We start from the raw sequence: 21,749 nt of genomic DNA, 5'->3' as shown, positions 1-21,749 counted from the left end.
TGTGTATGAGCCTTTAAGGAAATGGAAATGACTCGGGAGCTGACCTGACCCCAATAACTGCTGGTACATGAGAATGTCGTACAGAATGAGAAGTGACTCTACGTAGATTCAAGCGTGCCATGCTTATTTTCCACCAGCTAGAGTGTGTGCATAGTACTTTGGCAGTTTGTTCACTAGGTAGGCGAAGCCAGCATACGTACCTGCGAAAAATAAGTTTCTGCATGTGGCTCAGTTTGATGGAGGAAAATAAAAAAAAATTAATTGCCAAGTTGCAAGCATTAAGCTTACAGTTGCAGTCCTACCACTCCATGAAATCATGTTGTAGAAATAATGAAGTGAAATAAATTGAGGATTCACACTTTGTAAAGACTGATGCAGAGTCAAAATGAATAAAAAGGCACGTCTGCCAGCTGATTGCTGTCAATTAATGTTTGAACACTTTTTCAGCTATTGCTGAGCAGGGCATCCAAGTACCAATTGCCTTCTGCTTTTACGAAGTCTTTCTTTTCGCATTAGAATGGCCGAGAATGCCTCGTGTAGCGAGTGTGGTCACGAAGAGAGCCTTCGACGCGTTCCGTGTGAGTGTCCTCACTGAAGTGTACAGACACAATCGCTCGCAGTTGTGCTAGCTCTCAATGATCCCAGACCGTTATCGGAGCAAACAATTTTAGAACGCCGACCTTATAAGCCATCGCAGCTGAGGGCAACGAAGGCACTGTTACAGTTTTTAAGGACAACAGACCTGCACCGGCGGCTGTAGCCTGCATTGGTGTTCATTGTGCTGCACGTAATCCTGTGCTGTGATAGTCTCTGTGCTCCCTGTCTCTCTCTACTTTTTTTTATCTTTCTATACCTCCCCCTGCAGATAGCAAATTGGATGTTCCCTTCTGGTTAACCTCCCCACCTTTCACCTTTCTTCTGTTTTTCTCTCTCCTTGCTTCAGTTTGCCCTGCACTGACGTTGCCCCCTCAGCTCTCTTGTAGTAGGTAGCAGTAGCAGCGGTCTCTTGTGTCAGAGCCACACATACTAGCTACAGCCCTCTTTCATTTCGCAACTTCCTCCATCGATTGCTGTTGTGGTGGCGTCTCAGAACGACGAGACACTCCTGTGGTGGATGGAAGATTGCAAACTAGAGCTCTGCCAACAGATCCCACGGTTTATCGACACATTTTCCAACGCCCTAAAAGGACTTTTGTCGCAAAAAATGTACTGTAATGGCTTATGGTTTTCACAAGATATGCTTCAAATTAATTAAATTATGGGGTTTTACGTGTCAAAACCACGATCTGATTATGAGGCACGCCGTAGTGGGGGACTCTGGAAGTTTAGACCACCTGGGGTTCTTTAACGTGCACATAAATCTAAGTACACGGGTGTTTTCGCATTTCGCCCCCATCGAAATGTGGCCGCCGTGGCCGGGATTCGATCCTGCAACCTGGTGCTCAGCAACCCAACAACCCCACTGAGCAACCACGGCGGGTACAAGATATGCTTCAATCACATGATTAGAGCACAGAAAAATACAACTGTAAGTAGCATGGAAAATCTAATTCAATAAAAGCAGTGATGGTAGAATGTCTACCGCCATGTACTTTATCAAAGAAAAGAAAAAAACACCCCTTCTTGTGCACGCAAGAAGCCATCCACAGAAGAGACAGAAGGGAAAAGGCAGGGAGGTTAACCAGATGAGAAGATGCGGTTTGCTACCCTACGCTGGGGAGAGAGTGGAGGAGAGGTAAAGTGGCAAGGAAGTAGAGACATAGAAGGAAAGGGAGCACAGATACACAATCACAGTCAGTCACTGCATACTATCACTGCACAGCACTTCCAGCACTACAAACCTCTGTTCAGGCTACAGCCGCTTGTCCAAGTCTGTTGACCATCCTTCACACAAACTTTCAAATGCAGCTACGTTCTGTTAATTAGACACCGGTTCATTTAATGTTTTAGTTTATGTGATCCCAACCAAAGGCCCCGGCCATCCAGCAAGTGTCAAAATGCCTATGATGAACTGGCTTGTCATTAGCTAAAAAAGAGGCATTTGCTCATGATCAGCTGACATCAAAATCCCTAAGGGGTTTATGTATTCAATCACTCCATTTCTCAGCACCTTTTCTGTTCTTGAGTCACAAGATAAATGCATAATACTTGCAGACAACCACTTCAGATAATAGAAACGAAGCTGTGGAGCCAAGATTGCCTACCTGTATTACTGCGCTAAGTAGTCGGGCAGAGTTCGGCACCACTCACAGTTTCTTAGACTTTGCTTGGCTTGTTTACCCCTTTATAAAATGCAGCCACAATCAAAACGATTTCAATGCACACCATCTGCTTCACTTGTTTTCAAGAGCCATTTGTAGCTGAAGTTTGCATTATTAAAGTCGCCAAGTCAAGCTGAGCCAGTGCACGACAGTCACCAGATGTGAATGCCATTTTATTTACTTTAGAGATACTTAAATTTGTGAGCCAAAAACTAGAAAAGAACCAGAATGAAGAACCAGACTTAGCTCTGGGCAAAAAAAAAAAAAACTAGTTGGCGACAATTGATGGCGTCGGCTCGGGAATGCGCCGCTGTGTATGCAATGTGGCCGCATATATGTATATAGTATTCACAAGTTTCTGAAAAATAAACAGTTGATAGTTTGCACTTTGTGTCCTGTGTTTGTGTGTCCGGTCCTTTCGTAGTTTTTGCACACAAATTCAAGCATGCTTAACCAACTAGCCAAACCTTAAGAGCAAAATATAAAATAGCACAAAATGTCCACACTGACTGGTAAATTCTACGCACTATGGTAAATAAAGCAATTTCTATGTCCCTTGTCAGAAAGCACTGACGACATTGCAGGTTTCACGAATGTGCTTGAGCGCTGTAGCTTTGCCTTCGTGGCAAGAAAAACAGTTGTCTGCATGCATAGTATAGAGATGTTTTATTATGGAAGCAACTAAAACTGATAAATGATGTGTGACAAGTGTGTGCGACGCTGGTTGCAAATAGATGAGTAATCAAAAAGATGCGGTTTTAATTTACACTCATATTGAAAACTGGTATACAACGTCCATTAGAGATAAGAAGGGGATGGGGCAGGTAGCTACGAGTCTAGTTTCAATAATGCATCCCTCTGGAGACGCAACACTTCGGCCAGCTTGGGGGGCAGCTGGTTGATTTGGGCATCGAGGTCGCGGAGGGCCTTTTCGCGGTAGGCTGCGTAGTGGCCTGGGAGATTCAGCTCCCTGTAGACTGCCTTCACCGCTGCCTCGTCAGCACCACCAGGTGTACCACGTCCCACGTGTGCCTGCAACAACATAGCATTGGTACTATTACTTTTGTGCAAACAACGATTTGCTACAACCACTGCTTTCGTTTTTCTTATTGGTGAAGCCTAGTTCTCATGGTTTTCAGTGGTTTGTGAACACTTTTGTCTGAAGCCTCATGTGTCATACGTGTGCTCATCTGACAGGTTGGCTTGCTGGCAATAGCACTTACACTTAGCGTTTTGCACTGGTTCGTGTCTCTTTGTCTGCAGTCTCTTGTGTGTCATATATCTAATCACAAAAAAATTTTAAAAAATAGCAGCAAATCCAATAGAACTAAGATGGGGAAATAAAAATAGTTCGTTACAACACAAATTTCGTTAAATCGAAGTTGGTTATATCGAGGTTTGACTGTATTTCATGTCTAGCATACTTAAAATGCACCTATCCAAGCCACTTGAAAGTATGCCTGATAAAACAGTGAAAAACCACGAAAGAAGTACGTAAATCCGCTACAGGTGACATACTGACGTGGTGAGCAAACATCCAGCCGTCTACATGCCAACTTGTTTTACTAAAACACTTTACATATTGTATTATTCAAGCCTGCGGCAAAGGTGTAATCAGAAGTGTATCCGGAGTCCCCCACTACGGCGTGCCTCATAATCAGATGGTGGTTGTGGGACATAAGACCCGAGAATGTAATGAAATTTGTAAGAATTTTTGAAGGCAATATTAGCAGCAACGAAACGCTTGCAAAAGTGAGACCTTGATGTTCATGTGGTCATTTGTATATTGCTAAATAAAATTGTAGTGAAGTTCTCCTGGCAGTACTTGGAAATTGACGTTGGGGGAGGAGGGGGGGGGTTGTGTAACTGATTGACCCCCCCCCCCCCCCCGCCGGTAGGAAGATCTCCCGGATTTAGTTTCTCCGAACCTGGCAGGTATGGTGAAGAATCACACCGTGGTACAACAGCGAGTTACAAAACTAACTTTTAGAGCACAGCTCTTAGGCGCCCGTTCCTGCATTGAGCATCGGTGTAACTGCGCGAATGCGCTCATGCTACTGCTCGCGCGTTCTTCATATTCTTCTTTAACAGCTGGCTCAAGAGCGTCCCTCGGCATAACTGCACAAACATGCTCGTGCCACTGCTCGCAAGTTCATCGACGTCTTCTCCCACAGCTGGCTCCAACGCCGCTCATCATGCCAGCGTTCCCATACTGCCCCTCGCGCTCGTACCACTGCTCGCGCGTTCATCATCGTCTTCTTCTGCAACTGGCTGTGATGCCGCCCATCATGCCAGCGTTCCCATGCTGCCCCTCGCGCATTCGTCATCGCCTTCTTCCACAGCTGCCTCCAATGCCGCTCATCACGCCAGCGTTCCCATACTGCCTCTCGTGCTCGTGCCACTGATCGCGCCTTCGTTGTCATCTTCTTCCCTAGCTGGCTCCGATGCCGCTCATCACGCCAGCGTTCCCATACTGCCTCTCGTGCCACTGATCGCGCCTTCGTTGTCATCTTCTTCCCTAGCTGGCTCCGATGCCGCTCATCACGCCAGCGTTCCCATACTGCCTCTCGTGCCACTGATCGCGCCTTCGTTGTCATCTTCTTCCCTAGCTGGCTCCGAGGCCACTCATCACGCCAGCGTTCCCATACTGCCTCTCGTGCCACTGATCGCGCCTTCGTTGTCATCTTCTTCCCTAGCTGGCTCCGATGCCGCTCATCACGCCAGCGTTCCCATACTGCCTCTCGTGCCACTGATCGCGCCTTCGTTGTCATCTTCTTCCCTAGCTGGCTCCGATGCCGCTCATCACGCCAGCGTTCCCATACTGCCTCTTGTGCCACTGATCGCGCCTTCGTTGTCATCTTCTTCCCTAGCTGGCTCCGATGCCGCTCTACATGCCAGCGTTCCCATACCGCCCCTTGCGCTCGTGCCACTGCTCACGCGTTTGTCACCTTCTTCCACAGCTGGCTCTGATGCCGCTCATCATGCCAGGGTTCCCATACTGCCCCTCTGTGAAGGCGCTGAAGGTACTGGCCCACTGCCAGTCAATGCGGTGATTTCGGTCTCAAATCCTTTGCCTCAATATATTACGATATGAAAACATGTATACAGCTGCACTCAAATTTCGCATTAGGGAGTATTGTAATCGTCGGACATTTTTTATTGGGCAAGCCTGTGCCCACAAAACTAGCGACACTCGGGCAGAACCATAGTGACAAACACATTCAACTATTTGTACAGACCACACCCGTTACAATGTATCCGCATACAACATACTCTCAGATATAACAGGCCATTCTTGTCGCTTAGTTTGGTCTGCCTATATTACCCATTCAAGAAATTGTGGTTTTAATGGACATGGCTATAACAGACTATTGACTACAAAAGACAAGTTGTTCGGCAAATTTTGTCTACATCGTGTAAATAAAATGTACTTTACTGCAACTATTTCCAGCCACTTGCGGAATGTGTGAAAATGCAATATTTCTTTCACGATGAAGACTCTAGTGGCAAGCTGTCCACAATGGCCTGTCCTGTGCAACGGTGTGCTCCGCAAAATGCCCCGCCAGCTAACGAAGAGTCTTTCGGGTCGACCACGCAAGCAGACGGATGTCGCCAAAGTACCGCTATGCCTAATCCGCTAAACAAAGCCGTAACATACGGAGCTTAAAAAAGAGCTGCCCGTGATTGCAATATGCATCATTTTGAGAAGGTTTTATTTCTCATCGCATTAATCTGCACAAAAAGACGACAGACAACTATTCGCGGCGTTCACGCTGCGAAGCGTGTGATGTGATTGAGCCGTCCAGCATGCAGTGCGGTGGCAGCCGGACGTGGGCTCCAAGTCGAACTTGCCTCGTATCGCAGCTCTCGTTCGTGCTGCAGGTTTGATAGTGGTCGCCTTTTGCCGCGAAAGGTGAAATGAAGACATCGGTTCATTCTACTGACCACAGTTTTGTGTGAAAAACAAACTTTTGATGAAGCTTGTGTCACCGTGGCGGCCGGCAGCCGTGGCTCGCCGCCGCTGTGGCGACCGTTAATCTTGCCGTTGTGTGGGTGTGCTTTAGTGTGGGGAAACTGCCATATTTCGGCAACCAGCGTCCGGAAAACATCGGTCAGCAAGGCACCGTGCCGGGAGGTTGCACGACTACTGCACAAACCAATTTATCTGTTATTTAATTTAATTTCGACGTTTTCATAGTTGTTGCGGTCGCCTTCAGTTTATACAACTGTATATGCAATGTTCCACCACATCACAACATATTCCCGCCATAATTTTGGTTAGAACGGACTTCGGATATAACGGACCTTTCTTAGTGGATTATTACAGTCCGTTGTAAACGAGCGTTGACTGTACATGACTCATCGAAGATTCCAGCGTAACCGCTGGTGCTCACGTGCTTTTCAGAAAGTACAACACTATTCACGTCACGCATACAATCTCATTACACACGGTTTGTCGTCAACATAGACAACAGAAAGAATCCACGATAAAACTCGGGAAAGCTGTGATGCATGCAGGCATGTCTTGCACTTAGCGATAACTAAGTTGTTGGCATTTTATCATTATTTATCCAAATAGAGGATAAACAATGATAAACAATGTATGCGTTTCAATATGTCTTTTACATACAATGTTACTTTCCATTTCTGATGTGTCTTCCAGTTACACAAAACATTACTAAATTCGTTCTATTGCTTTAGTTTGATGTGTGCTACCTTCTCATGAGATCTTGGTGTCATTAACACCTCCAGTCACTGTATTTTGGAGGAATAAATGTAGCAACCCTACTTGCACACCTGTATGGTTTCGGCCTGCTGGGGCGACGCCACTTGAAGAGCAGTGACCAGAAGCCAGGAGTACTTGCGGTCCACAATGTCGGTGCCCACTTTGCCAATGTGCTCGACCGAGCCGAAGCAGTCTATGTAGTCATCGCGCACCTGGAAGATGCGACCGAGGGCCAGCGCTGCTTCCTGTGCCTGCTGATGTAACGAGCTGTCCTCGACGCCTGCCTGCAAGGTGCCCGGTGTTTATGAGAGAACACAACCCATGTTCCTGGCAAAAATATTGCTACATACTACTAATCTAACCTCGTTACAACAATGTCACGCCCGGCGTGAAAATACCTTCATTCTATTGTATATTATTTATAAGCTTACACGCTGATATTGATGAAAATATGTTATGGGGTATATGAGAGAGAAATGCAAGCATGATGCCTTTTACAGGCCAGCAAAGCATTTGCCGATTTTGACTGCCCGTCAGTGGCCTGCTGTGCCGACAAGTTGCGTTTTGCAAACAAAAATACGTTTTGCACTGTCATCTATACGCAAACACACAATCAATGTGATCACACAGGATCAGCACATGTTGGTTTGCCGACTGCAGGCCAGCCAAACCCAGTCACTGGCCAAAGCTCACATGCACCTCTAGTGCACCATTTCAAGTTCATGCTGAGTGATGCTTTCGCTACTAGAACAAATATTTCACTTTGCTGTAATCGATACTGTATTAGATCTTGCACATAGGTTTCATTATAGCGGTAGAATATGCATTTAAATAAGTCACTGTCAACCAAATTTTAAAATTACTTTGTTCTACTGGATCATTTGTTACACACGTGTTCTTTACATTGAGGTTCACAGAATATTTGAAGTAAAAAAACAGAATAGCCAGAGTAAGGCTGGCAACTGTCTTTGGAAGGGGTGAAACGCTTGCCTGCTTCATCGGGATGGGAAGAGGAAGGGTACACACGAAACGAATAGACAAGCTGCATGTTTGCAAACAAAGAGGTTTGGCACAGACAGAAAGAAAGGGCAGCTATGCTGACACTCCTGTTCTTCAGAGCGCACCGTTTTGAGCTGCAATCTTTGACAAAATTAGACTACACAACAGGCGGAGTCATGCTGGCATTACATTTTGCATGCCTCGAAGCACAGTGGCAAAGATGACTAGAGATACCAATCTGCTGCATTGCTAGCTAATTCAACCTGCCTTGCCTCTCCATATTTTCAAAGAGATCGCATGAGTAAAACAGTGAAGTGTTCCAACAGAGGGGCTGCGAGGGAGACATTGACAGAACTAATGGTACATTTGGCTGGTCGCTTTTAAGCACTCTGGTGGCATGCTTTACATTTAGCTGGTTCCATCAGAGCACCTTGATCCAACTCGGAGCACTCGGGGGCCCGTTCAAATCTGATGTGGGAGCATGACTGATATATGGCAGAGTAACGGTCACGTGGCTGATACAATTTAAATTGTTGCCACAATGTCTGCAGCGACTGGTGCGTGCCTTGTTGGTTCGCCATGTTTGTTTAGAATAGTAAAAGCGCCGATGCACTTATGCTTCCAGCCTTCGACAGCTCTAGGGAGCAGCTGTACATCCAGCTTGTGCAAGCCTTATCTGGCTCTGATCTAGAGCACGCTTTAGGTTGTTGCGATCGGAGTTGAAACACGGCCGAAACCAGCCGCATGCACATAAACATCACTCCGATGACAGGCATCTCACCAGAAGCATTCCAGCACGGATGGGCAGAGCGAAGGAGTAGAAGGCCGTCTTGAATGTGACCGTGGCCCAGTAGAGGTCAATCGTGGGCTTGCACTTGCCGTCCGCAGCAGCAGACACCATGTCCATTTCCTGGCCGAGCACAGTGCGGAGGTCACCCTCGTGGAAGAGCTCTAGCAACGGAAGGTAGCAGGGCAGTGAACGGACACGCTGACGTAGCACCCAGCCAAGGGCTTTGTCGAGAAAGAGGGCATCGTTGATGGCCCGCAGGCCAACATCGGGGCGCGTGTACCAGCAGGGGTGGCTGCGACGTATCGTCGATCCATCCATGATGTCATCCAACATCAGGAAGTAGCACTGGAGCTGCATGACACACATGTGAACAAAAATCAACACCGCACCCGTATTGCCTTGACACTTCATCAATGCCTTATAAAAACTCGAAAGCTTCTTTCCTTTATTTTAGATTTTACACCGCCAATGCTCAAGTCATTTCTTTACTGACATATAGATACGCGTGCATGACTGCATTCAAAGAAATGTACAGCCAGAACAAGTGGTGCAATTGTTTGTAACGAGATGCACAGTGGCGTGCATATTAAATCAGGTGGTGTATGACTGTAGTAGACTTCAAGTGAAACATGTATACAGCACCTTATCAAGAACCAAAACATGTGCAGAACATGCAAAGGAAACCTAAAGCATTTATTTGCTTCATTACAATTTGACACAATTTTGGGTACATTAGAGTGACCTACATAATCGTGCACAATACTTTCAACGAGACCTTATTTGCAAACTTACTGTGTATTTTGAGGCCTTGAAAAGTGCAACAGCAGAAGAGCTGGTTTCACTCAGCAATATTACTGCTGGGCAACTTCATAAATTAGGCCAGCCAGGTGACTACACATAGCAGCCGCCGTTCAAGAAAAAATATTTGTAGAAGTGGGGGATGCTTCATGTCAAGTTTAACATAAACTATTTTGTATGAGGCTCACGGAGAATATTGAATGACTCGACACTCAACTGAAATCTTTGTTCACATGAAGAACATTAAGCTGATGTCTGAGTGTATATTACATGCCCGACAGATGTTTTTTCAGCTGTATTACACCACATTTTTCAGCTCACGGGAAGCCAAGCTTGAATTGATTGTAATGCTCGTTTAAACTAAGAGACTTCAAAATGCCTTGAAAATAATGCAGTTCGGTCAATATTTCAATATCTGTTTCAAAAACCACATTCTAATTCATTGGAGTATGAATTTTCGAGAGTCTATATGCTACTGCATATCAATTCCCATGTATTTTTTATTTGCATTTCACATGCTGTGTGCTCCTTCTTTTGAGCGTTGTGCACAATGCAATAAATCGAAACGCGTTAGGCTGGTGGTGGTCAGTGACAGTAACTGACCAAAGCAGAAGAAGCACCCAGGGAGAACTCCGTCTCACCAATTTCGTGGAGTGCAGCGAAAGCTACAAGCCGTATCAGCCAACCGGAAATACCAATCCTAAAGATGACTCCCCCATTGTCCACCTCTGATCACGGACATGGAAGGACGAGCTGCACACAATGAGCGAACCCCTCCTCTTTTCTCTGGCACGTGCAGCCGGTTCTCGTTACTGATTGGCCAACACAAGCCCTAGCCTTCGTAGCACTGCACAGAATTGGGGAATAAAATAAAAGCCAAATCGTCTTAAGAGAAAGCTTAAGCTCGGGACGTCTATAAGACGTCAAAATAGACAAAATTTATGCATTCTACGATTGCTCTAAAATATACCAATAATATTTCAGTAGGACTTTTGCAAAACCCTGGTAAACACTTTAGCAGTTTGCCTAAGCTGTAAAATTATATACTTTAGAAGTCGTAACAGAGCAGTTTCCAGAACTGTGATATGCATTTTTGGTGTATAAATAAATAAATAAAATAAATAAATGTGTAGTCTCATGGCTTCTCAGAAAGACAAAGCCACAAAAGCGAAATGCTGCCCCCGGAAAGAGGAAAATCGGTGTCCCACTGCTCTTCTTCCTCGCCTTCCTCCCTGCAAGTTTAGCCTTGTCGTTACTTCCTTATGCCAAGGTCAATGCATTCCGTTCGGCACAGAAGCAGGCATATGTGATGCAAGTTATGCCAGAGATGGATCTTTAGTTTTTTTCCCCAAACACAGAGCCAGAATAATAAAACTTGACACAATTATTTTTTGCCTCAAGTTTTATTTGCTCCTTCCAAATCAGGCACCATTTTATTCATTGATTCATTTCAGGCGGCATACAAAAACAAATGCAACTTCCCCTTGTGAATACACTTTCACACAACTTTTTGCATAGGTCACCTGAAAAATTAAATTTACTTTACAGTAAAGTGAGATTAGGCGGGCATAATTTTGATTTTTAAGTGGTGTAATGTTGAAAAAATTGGTAGTGCTGAATGTTTGGATTACCTTGCAGGTGCACATTAAGAAATATTGTCATTTTCAAAAAAATAAATTATAATGTATGCCTGGGACATTGTGAAAAGGAATGGATGAATGAAACTCTGCAAGCTTTGACGAACGTGGGTGCAAACTCATTATGATGTGACCTTTTTAACTTCAACAGACTGTGTACAGACTGTGTGCAAAAGTTGAGAACCAACCAATATTAGAAAGCGAGAAAAGTATACTTGAACATAATGCAATAGCGAGCGATAATGTGAAAAGAAAATGTATATATAGTTTGGTGCGTCATATTTGAATACGAGACGAAAAGAAGCCAAAACTTGTTGGTTAGTTGGCTAGTGCCCTCAGCAGGCGAACATGCAGAACAGGACGAATGAGAAAGTGGCAAACAAGAACACGTGCCATGGTCATTTCCTCATTTCTCTAGTTAGTACACTGTCTTTTGTTTCCAGTGCACAAGAAGGCGTGTGGACTGTGCAGTTGGCTACAAATAATATACTTCTGAGGCATGGCGAAATAGACAAACGAAACAGCACATAGGCAGCTGAGTTACATATGGTTACACAATGTAATGCCAACCTGAACTGTACTAGTTAGTCACTATACCAATGGTCTAAAAATAGCCCAGACAATGTGACTGATTGCCCCTAGTTTTGATGAGTCTGTGCTATTGTTCACTGCATTATCTAACATGAGTGAAATCTAAACATACACTGAAACATGCATAAACATCTGACATGCAATTACTAGAGTATGAGAGGTGACATCAGTTTACAACCTCCTGCCAAGGGTGTGAAGACACGATACTTCACATTAAACCATAAGTCATCGCCACTGATGACACAGGAGAATGCATACACATACAGAAGAGTTGGCCATTTGGTTTGTCATGTCATTTCATTCCAACCTACTGCACACACTTGCAATTCTTTAACACTGTCATGCTACCAAAGACCAATCAGTATGACAAATGTCGGCGGGCAAATGAGCAAGGGGAAGCTACAGCGTGCACAAGCGCGAAGCACGTAATGGCGCAGCCTCGTCTGCTGTCATTGACTATTATCAGTTTGCAGCCAAATGAAGACAGCAGTTTGCGGTAAACCTCACGCCAGCTGCGAGTTGGAGCCCGCGTGCGTTTTTCACGTAATTGCTCTGGAGGGGAAATGCAGCAGCAATGCATTCAACAAGGGACAGTTGCACTGTCATGCACTCTGCCCCCTGAACACACTTGAACTTATTTCTTCACCGCTGCATTTCATCACGACGTGCTCACCAGTTGGCCATCTGAAACTCGCGTGCTGTCGCAGAATTGCAACGATGCGTGGCACACAGCATAAGCACGCAGGTATTGAATCCCAGGAAGCCCTTGCTACAGAAGGTGGCCTTACCAGTTCAACGCACCAGCCAACCAGGCAGGCCAGGTGCAAGTGCGGGGCCGCTTCTTCGGCCAGGAGCTCGTAGGTCTGGACGACGGCCAGCAGTCGGCTGCGCTTGCCCCCCGGGAGGTTGTACTCGAGCGCATCGCCGAGGGCCTTCATCGCCTCGGCAAGGGCCGGCTCGCCGAAGTCCATGCCCAGCACGATGCTCATGAGGTCGTCCTGCGCCTCACGAACGGGCAGGTCGTTCGCCGAGACGACCCGCGGCAGCCGTCGCCGTTCGCTTGCCATGCTCTCCGCCCTGCGTTTGCCAGCAACACGTACGGTGGGGTGAGAAAAACTAGTCGTAAGGCAGTCGTTCTCGGTTCCTTGTTCTTTTTTTTTTTTTTTTTTTAAGTGTGCAGGGGGCGCCTTCGGGAACAAGGAAGATTTCCTCGCAGACGTGGCTTTGCGAGTGTTTCGTTCGTTTGCACGACTTCGGCCCGCAAGGCTGGTGCGGGGAGACTATGCGTGGGCCCCAGCCGATTCACGGAAAGAACTTTGATCTAGGGGAGAGAGTGTACCGGCGCATCTCTGTGCACACGAACTACAGATGACTCGGTAGAAAGAACATTCTGTCGTTTGCTTTTTGCATGTACACGCCTGTCGGGGAGGAGGAAAACGGTGATCACAAAGATGAATCGACCGCAGTCGAACGCCTGGATGCATAATTCATTGGGCGCAGGTCGCGAAACCGTCGAACGTCGCTTCCGGCTAGAGAAAGTTACGAGCACTTGACCGTATGCGCAGATGCGTCGGGAATGGAGTTCTTTTTTTATAAGGGAATATTAAACGCAGTGCATACCTGACACGTGCAGTAGATGACATGTGGAGAGCAGCTGACACAACTGCGGGGGATGGGCCCGCAGTGCTGCCTGCAGTCAGAGACGGCAGCAGCTGGTCGCGCAGTCGGTGGGCAGTCAACCTCTTGCTCGCCGACAAGCCCCAGCGTGGCGCCCAACGCCGCAGCGCAATAGAGGCCAGATTCGGCATGTCACTTCAAAAGTGCCGAACGGTCGCTACCGCATACGAGGAGGAGGTTGTTGGCCCCTCGGAATGTGTGCCGACTGAAGGGTGATGACCCGCCGATCTGTCAAAACCGGGCAACTACTATCAGAATTAAGTGATACTGCGCGACACTTAACTAGCCTTAACCTCCTCGGCCACGCCTAAAGATCTTAAAACTACCGCCGTCGGCTCTACACCTCGTCTCTGTTGAAAAGTGGCCCGATCGGCGATCATCACAACGTCAACAACGATGGCTCAGTACCGCAAGCCAAAAGGAGCTCGCGGAACAAGGCGGCTTGTGGGTATCATCATCGCGAGATAGACGCGGTTGTCATGCCAACAATCCGGTCGACAAGCGTCGACGTCCACGTCTGTTTGCACGTCCATATTTTTCGCACGTGACGCGCGCGATCGCCGGCTGCCTGGGTCGGCTTTGCAAACTCGGCGGGCTATCTGAGGCAGTCGTTCGACTCTTAGCTTGAGCCCATCGCTGGGCCCCATCGCGCTACTGACCGAGCCGTTGCCTGTGTACGTAAAACTTGCTGTCTAGTTGTGACGCTCTGTTCGTGCCGAGCAACATCGAAGAGCCCGTTCACGTGTTCTCTGCCTGCGGTCATGGGAGAAAGTCTGGCGTGCGAGTTGGTTGACGTCGGAGCCGTCAAGTTCGGCACGTTCACGCTCAAGAGTGGCATAACGTCTCCGTTCTACGTGGACCTCCGAGTATCCGTGAGCTACCCGAAACTACTTGTAGGTATATTTCAACTCGTCGACCCCGTGCAGCTAGCATGGATATTACGCATGGTTGGATTCTTGCTGTACAGCCGACTTGAAAAAGAAAAACCTCCGTTTCACGTTTCAGCATGAAATCGCCAATGCTGTCGTCGCGAAGATCAAAGAAGACAACATCGAGGGCGACCTCCTGTGCGGGGTTCCGTACACGGCGCTTCCCATTGCCACGGTGAGTTCACGCAGGCGGTACTAGACTTCTGTGGCGCTTTTAGTTTGAGAAATTTGGCGTTTGTTAGACTTCCCTAATGCATTGATAGACTTTATTCTTGCTTTTCCAGAATCAGATAGCTATTGGAGGTCTTAGCATGGCAAATTTTCGACGTGGACGAATTAATTTCTCTAACGTTTTTGGAAAGCTTCTCCATAACATGAAGGTTTAGCATAGTCGAAGGTGCCAGTTCAACCTTCTGGCGCCCTTGTGCCATGGGCGTGAAGATGCTTCATTTCCGATGATTTCATTCCAGTCGAGGATCATTTTGTAGCGTTAGCTACACTGGCCTAGCCAAGCCCGTTTCGCGCGGCACATCAAGAGCCGTGCTGCGCATGCGCAAGGATCAGTGATGTCACACGGCTTGCGCACCGGAGCCACCGGAGCCGGCACCTCTCGCGCACTCCGCCGCCGCCGCGCGCGACTCACCGCCGCCGGTCTGGGCATTCCAGAGGAGTGACGTCGTAGCCGTGGTAGACGCACTGGCGCCGGCGCGCGCTCGCTGTGCAGTCGCCGTCTGACACTGCGCTGGAGCCGCTGCGCTACTGACTGGCGTTTGGCAGTGTGGTATAGCCATGGAGAAGGAGAGCGCAAATGCTGCTCAACAGCGCAGAAGAACGGAGAAGCTTGACTCATCGGATCCCGAAGTAGTTGCCTGGCAATTAGCGGTTGAGCGTAGGAGACAACCAGGAAAGCTAAGAAGAATCAGCTGAACCTTTGCTAACGCTACGTATATCCTGGCATAGCCGAGCTAAGCCACTGCAACTTTTATTATAAGGTTCTGAGCTGTTCAACATGTAGCGCGCGCGGCACTGCGTCTCTGGCTGTTCGTGCCGTTTATATAAAGTATTGTGAGGATTGCATATAAATTTCGGGACAAACCGCACGACTGTAGTCACCATACGTTGGACGAGTAGTGTTTGAACATAGCTCATAAAATAAATTTCAGGGCAAACTGTATGACTGTATACTCACCATACGGTGGATGAGTAGTGTTTGACCATAGCTTACTTTAAGCAAGACGTCTAATTCTTGATTCCAGGTTCCTGTACTGATTGTGACGTAACTATCTAACAATGTTATGCACCAACTAAGCTGGAATGTCATAATGCAGCTGCAGCATTCCAAAGAAGGCGCAAACATTATTTGGGGGGAAAAAAACAATGCTTGGAGAAAACCAAGCCTGCGGTAATCAAGTTCGTCTTTCTGGCCAGTGCAAATGATCTCGGAGAGAATTACAGACGTGAGACACACCTGCACTTGCTGTTGCAATAAAGCCCTTGAAAAAGACACCGTCAACTAAAATCGTTACGAACTTTTATTACAAGAACAACAAAAAATTACTTCACTGAGATACCTGAGTAAACATCTAATTTACAAACCATGAGCTGTTCAGTGCAGATGAGTGCAAATAATTTTTGCATGTATTTTGCACATATCATGGATCCCAAATCTAGGCCATTATTGATGATGTTTACAAGTCATTTTGCATTTGGCGACCACTTCCTTACGCAGTGCGTGGCGATGGCAACAGAGCAACCAATGGTGATGGTCCGCAAGGAAATCAAGGCGTACGGCACAAAACGTCCCATTGAGGGAACCTTCCACCCTGGCCAGAAGTGCATCATTATCGAGGACATCGTCAGCAGTGGATCCAGCATCATCGAGATTGCTCAGGTATGTTAGCGCGTCTTCAAATACATGGGAATGTGTTGTGCATACTGACAAACATTGTGCTGCTGAGAGTTTCCAGAAACCCACTTTTGTTGATGTTAGATGTTTAGGCAAGCTCGAGCAGTCTAAAACTAAAGGGAAAGTAAAGATAAACGCTAAATAAATGTAAACCATTAAGGTGTTTATTAGAAACTTAATCATTTGTCAAAAAAGGTTTGATTACTATATTTTGTTTCATTTATTACTATACCATACTCCGATTACGTACGAGCACCTGTCAGCAGTAATAACTGAAGCAAATTTGGCAATGTGGCGCACGTTACTGTCTAATTCAAAGAAGAACGTCTTGTGTATTATTTAGCCATGACGGCCTCTTGTCTCTTGATGCCGACTGTCTAGCGATCCCGCGTGCCACTGCTATTTTTATTTTTTTTTTCTAGCTGAGCTGGGAGCCCTCTTCACCTATTTAGTGCTCACACACCCTTCTACTCTGAATAAAAATGGGTGATGGGCAAAATTGAAAATTAGGCATAATAAACAATCCGCAGATTGAATACTAACCCAGCAGTATGTTCCACAGCTGCAGAGGCAACTGTCAGGTAGACTTGGTTTATGGTCCGCCTTGTTTAATATTCCGTTTTTTACAAGTGAACATTAGTTGAGTATTCTCTGCGACGTGGAGGGACTAGAGATCACAGTTTCTTGCCACAATTTCTTTAAAGCTTAATGAAAACAATTCATTCCGTTCCGGTGTTTGTTGTGGGATAATGTAAAGCGCACCTTTTCATAAATGTCTAGCGCCACGTCTGAAAGAAATATAACATTATTGAATATGCTCCCCAATGTTGTGCAAGTGGTCTGACGAAGCATACTGCTTAGCTGCGATGGCAAGGAAAACGCCCTACTAACTTTTTTATGTAGTGCAGCTGATTAGATTGACATTCAAAGAGATTGTCACCACGAAGTAGCACCCCACTTCGCTTGTGACCAGTGTGCTCAAATGAAAACGATAGTGCAAGCTGCTAGCTATAGTTTCGGTGGATCGTGGTGCACGAACGGCAATGTTGGGAGCACCCAGGCGATCAGTTCGATCTTAGAACAATGTTTTGTCATGAAAGAGACAGGGAGTATAGGCGAAATTTCCTTTTTTTTCTTCCTCCTCCTTCATTTTTCTTATTCGTTTTTTTTTAGAAGTAAGAATAAATGAGCAACCAACCGGCAAGCACCCAAGCCCTTTCTAAAACCACACAATGTATATGTGTTTCTCTTATCAGACCGCTGTGGCAGCAGAGGAGGCACACACTTTTAGTTTAGGAGGCCATGGTCTCTTTGATTACGCACCGTACGACAACGTGGCATTCTGTGAACAAAGTTTTAAATGATGGAGCCGATATGTTTACGGTGGAGTTAAGCTCTTTGTCAAAGAGTGGCAGGTTAGTGATAACCCCATAGACTGTGTTATTTCTTTCCCATTTCTTGCATAGAGATACAAATGTACATGCTTGTGGGCATGTGTACTTATGTCGTGAGGAGCATCAAGAAAGAAGCGGCACCTTGTTCTCCCTTTTCTTTTTGTACTCCCATGGCACTAACACGGCAAACGGGTGGCTGGCGCCCAGACTAGCCTGCTCACTTGACGTACAACCTTTCCCCATAGTGCATGCTTGCCCACAGGGCATGGTGGAATTGCCTGAAAAAGGTCTATTTCAAAAAGTTTACGATGCCAATGCTTGCAGCGTAATGAAAACCGGCCGATTTCACAGAGATTAACAAAACTGAACACCCAAAGATATTTGCCACCACTGTCACGCCCTTTGTAGACACCAATGAACCTGTTTGGGCCTCATCTACGGGGGAGCATCAAGTGAGCGTCCTTATCAAGCCATGATCTGAGTCACTTCATGCTTGCCCGGTGGTGAGGCGCATGCAGTTACATCACTTATGGGCGTGACAGTTGCGCGCTTCGTCTGTTTGATTTCGCCTTTATATGTGTGAAATTTGGCGTAATTCATTACGCTGTATACATTTGCAGCATAAACTTCTTGCAATTCTGGAAACGGTTATGGGCTGCTCAGATGGCGCACTTCAAGTCTTCCATTGGAATCAATTACTTATTTCTTTTGGTTAAAAAAGTTGCTCTAATTTGCATAATTACTTGTCCAATTACCAGATTGAGTCATTTTGAAGTGTATGATTCTGTGGAAAACACAATAAAGTGGAAATCATGTAATTACAGTTAAACATCAATATACCAAAATCGGTAAAATCTGCAATTTGCTTTGTTACATCTAAATTTCGTTGTATTGAAATTCGACCTTTTATGCAATTAAGTACAGTCACCAAGGTATTTTTCTTACGCGGAAAGGGGCTGCAAAATTTTCCGAATTATCGGGCCATCGTAAGTAATCAAATATAAATGAGAAAACAATTCATTTTGTTAAGTTTGGGAGTCGGTGACGAAGGATACGGTTTCATGCCACGTCGATGATATCTTCACAGCAGCGATACGAATTAAGTGAAGCCAGCCACGCTTTCGCGTCCAGTCCGACCCCATGGCTGATAGCATTGGGCAACGCTATCATGAAATGCGCCTCTTGCTTCAGTTCATCTCCGAAACTCGAGATAACGCAACCTCCAATACTAAACGTGCAGGAAGACAGCCTACATGATGCCACACCGTCTCGGCACGCCCACTCATTGCACACGCAGTAGATTACCTCTAAAGCAAGGGGTGCACGGCTGCATATGCGCTCAGCCGCGCTTACAGCCATCTGCAGCTACGGCTGAGACGCACGCCAGAAATCGAGGTGCGCGCGCCTGATCGCGTCACCACAAGCTCGCTCCTCTTCCCCTCTTTCCCTTTGCTCGCACGGGAAGGCGGCACTCGAGAAGCTTATCTCACCCTTGCATGCTTTCACTCGCACCTAAAGCACACAGTGCGTGAGGCGCAATAGGATTTTATTGCATTGGACTTTATACGGAACTTTGGCGGTCGCGCGACGCGCAATTTGAGAGGTGCGTCCGCAAGCAGCCACATGTAATTCAATCATCTGACCATCCGCGGATGTGTCCATTTATTCTCTTGGTATTCGTTTGCAGTGGCAGTGAAATTTCATTATATTGAAATCGCGTATAAACACACTTCATTATATTGAGATTTTAAATACATGGTGTTCCATGGACAGGAGGTTATGAAAAGTTAAATACTTCGCTATATTGAGAATTTTGTTATATTGAAGTTGATTATATCGAGGTTTAACTGTAGCTCATCTTCTCTATTTTATTCTAACAACCCATTATTTTGGTTGTGAGCACAGACGGCATGCTATGGCCGCTGGTGGCTGAAACGTATCATTCAGCTTGTTTGGTGGTAAATACATGCAGATCTTCGGCACCGTCAATGCAATCATTGTCGTATTTTGCAACAGTCATACAATTCAGTGTAACTTAAGTGTTACATTGAATTGTATGATTGAATTCATATATGCATACCTGCGTCTCTTTCATATGTGACACATCATTTTTTGGTTGCAAATGTCGTCAGCGAGAGGTATTTCTAGTCTTCGTAGTATTGCCTACTATGTACAGTCGAACCTCAATATAATAATTATTGGATATAACAAAGTAAATCAAAAATATGTCTCACTGATATCAGCAAGCAACAAATGCAAGCTTATAACAAGTATCAGATATAACAAAACTATTCTTGTGGAAGAGATGACTTCATTAGAGTGAGGTTTGACTGTATAGGAAGAGAGTGTAATGAAGAAAGCGAAGGCCAAACTTTCCTTTTGGAAATGTCTTGCCAAATCACTGTTACATCGGCATGACGTCGGGTATTTCATGGTATTTTTTGTATATTGTATATAAATGCCTGCTTATTGTGCACAATTAGGTGTAACTAGATTCCTGAAGTGTTTGGTTCACGTGGCATCGTCTTGTTGAGGGCTAGTTGTGCTATCTTAAAAGGAGGGCTAGTTGTGCTATCTTAAAAGTAAACTGGAACACCCCAACAAAACAAAGATAACGCAAGCATCCACAGCAGGACAAGCGCAGATTGCCAACTGCGTTTTAACTAAAACAAAGCCAGGCTTTTGCAGTCTCTGTACAGCTCAATCTTGTGTACTCAAGACAATACCAGTTACAATCTTTTGAAGAAATGGCATGTTTAGAATGAGTGCAACTGATATTGCCCTATACTTGTGCACACACACGCATGAGCTGCACAGAGATTACAAAAAGCTGACATTCTTTCAATAGGACGCCGTTGGCAGTCAGCGCATGTCCTGCGGTGCATGTTTGCATCGTCCTCCCTGTTTGAGTGAGTTGTTTTCGTTGTAAAGCGGTACGTCTGATGCAACATTTCACTGCTGCAAAGAGCGTGTGCAGGTGTCACGTTTCCTGTGTTGTGTTCTCGTGAATGGATAATGCTTTGGCACATTTGCCAGATGTTATTCATTTAGATTTTTCTCTCATAAATTTTTCGCAAGTCATCTGAAGCACTGTGCACAGGCCAAACATTGCAAATGACTGGGTTTACCTTTCAGACTTCAAAAAAGAGTCAAACCTCGTTGTAATGAAATCTGACCTGACATGAAAGTAATTTAATTATATCTGATATTCGGTACATGCTTATATTGGCAACAAACAATTTAGGTTTACTTTTTTGTATCCGATAATTAGTTATATCCATGTTTGTCATGTTCAGGTTCCACTTTAAATGCTAGCAGCTACCGTATAGACTCGTCTAAGGGCCACACTTCTTTTTTTCACAATTTCTATGAGGTGCGGTCCTTACACGGGACTGAACCCTTTGGTCAAAACGGTGCCAGCGCTGCTGGCGACTGCTGCACACCCCAGATTCCCGGATGTCAGCTTCTGCTGTTCGAATGATAAACAGCGCTGCACTCACTGTACCTACTGTATAGACTCATCTAAGGGCCGCACCCCAACTTGGCAGCCCAAAATTCGGGTGAAAAAAATTTCCATCGGAGAAGCAATCATGTTCGGTGCCCCGATGCTGCGCACGCACATCAGCGAATTTTTGCGCACTGCCTACTTTCGCATGCCGACAGTAGGCAGTGCGCGAAAATTCGCTGATGTGCGTGCGCAGCATTGGGGCACCGAACACGATTGCTTCTCCGATGGAAATTTTGGGCTGCCAAGTTGGGGTGCGGCCCTTAGATGAGTCTATACAGTAGGTACAGTGAGTGCAGCGCTGTTTATTATTCGAACAGCAGAAGCTGACATACGCACAGTGGACGTTGCTTCAGCCTGACAGAAGAGCACTCATGGCATACACGTTGCGTGGTTCCTCGAGGGCAGAATTTGTTTCCGTGACGGGGACCAGCCAGGACAACTCGGGAAGTAAATAGACAATGTCATTGCTTGTATGGATGTATTTAGTATGCATGACCAGCTTGAATTGCTAATTCAAAATGCTTGCTCACAGG

The 21,749-nt window shown here is 45.9% G+C and overlaps 2 protein-coding genes across 7 annotated transcripts in view; one reads left to right on the top strand and one right to left on the bottom strand.

Annotated features, from left to right (window-relative positions):
* LOC119432888 (uncharacterized) overlaps window positions 1-13,889 on the bottom strand; it is an 86,408-nt gene extending 72,519 nt beyond the window's left edge. The window contains exons 1-5 of one of the 3 annotated variants that reach the window (XM_037700038.2): window positions 13,423-13,889; window positions 12,591-12,879; window positions 8,768-9,127; window positions 7,059-7,271; window positions 2,911-3,293 (exon numbers count right to left, since the gene is read on the bottom strand). In XM_037700038.2, coding sequence (XP_037555966.1) covers window positions 3,090-3,293; window positions 7,059-7,271; window positions 8,768-9,127; window positions 12,591-12,879; window positions 13,423-13,610 — 1,254 coding nt within the window. In that variant the 5' untranslated portion in view covers window positions 13,611-13,889 and the 3' untranslated portion in view covers window positions 2,911-3,089. Of the gene's footprint in view, window positions 1-2,910; window positions 3,294-7,058; window positions 7,272-8,767; window positions 9,128-12,590; window positions 12,880-13,422 lie in introns of those variants that run through there. The other 2 variants (XM_049659113.1, XM_049659114.1) reach the window with 2 other exon arrangements.
* Window positions 1-21,749, top strand: part of LOC119432887 (uridine 5'-monophosphate synthase-like) — a 113,729-nt gene that overhangs the window by 61,054 nt on the left and 30,926 nt on the right. Inside the window, exons 1-3 of one of the 4 annotated variants that reach the window (XM_037700037.2) lie at window positions 13,965-14,372; window positions 14,485-14,583; window positions 16,138-16,299. The exons of 2 other annotated variants lie outside the window; for them this stretch is intronic. In XM_037700037.2, the coding sequence (XP_037555965.1) occupies window positions 14,241-14,372; window positions 14,485-14,583; window positions 16,138-16,299 (393 nt within the window). In that variant the 5' untranslated portion in view covers window positions 13,965-14,240. Of the gene's footprint in view, window positions 1-13,964; window positions 14,373-14,484; window positions 14,584-16,137; window positions 16,300-21,749 lie in introns of those variants that run through there. One more of the 4 variants, XM_049659112.1, reaches the window with a different exon arrangement.

This window comes from Dermacentor silvarum, chromosome 11, assembly GCF_013339745.2.
Source record: "Dermacentor silvarum isolate Dsil-2018 chromosome 11, BIME_Dsil_1.4, whole genome shotgun sequence".
In the NCBI taxonomy this organism is placed as follows: Eukaryota; Metazoa; Arthropoda; class Arachnida; order Ixodida; family Ixodidae; genus Dermacentor; species Dermacentor silvarum.
Note: the sequence above shows the minus strand (reverse complement) of the source record. Positions and strands in the feature narration are given on the sequence as shown.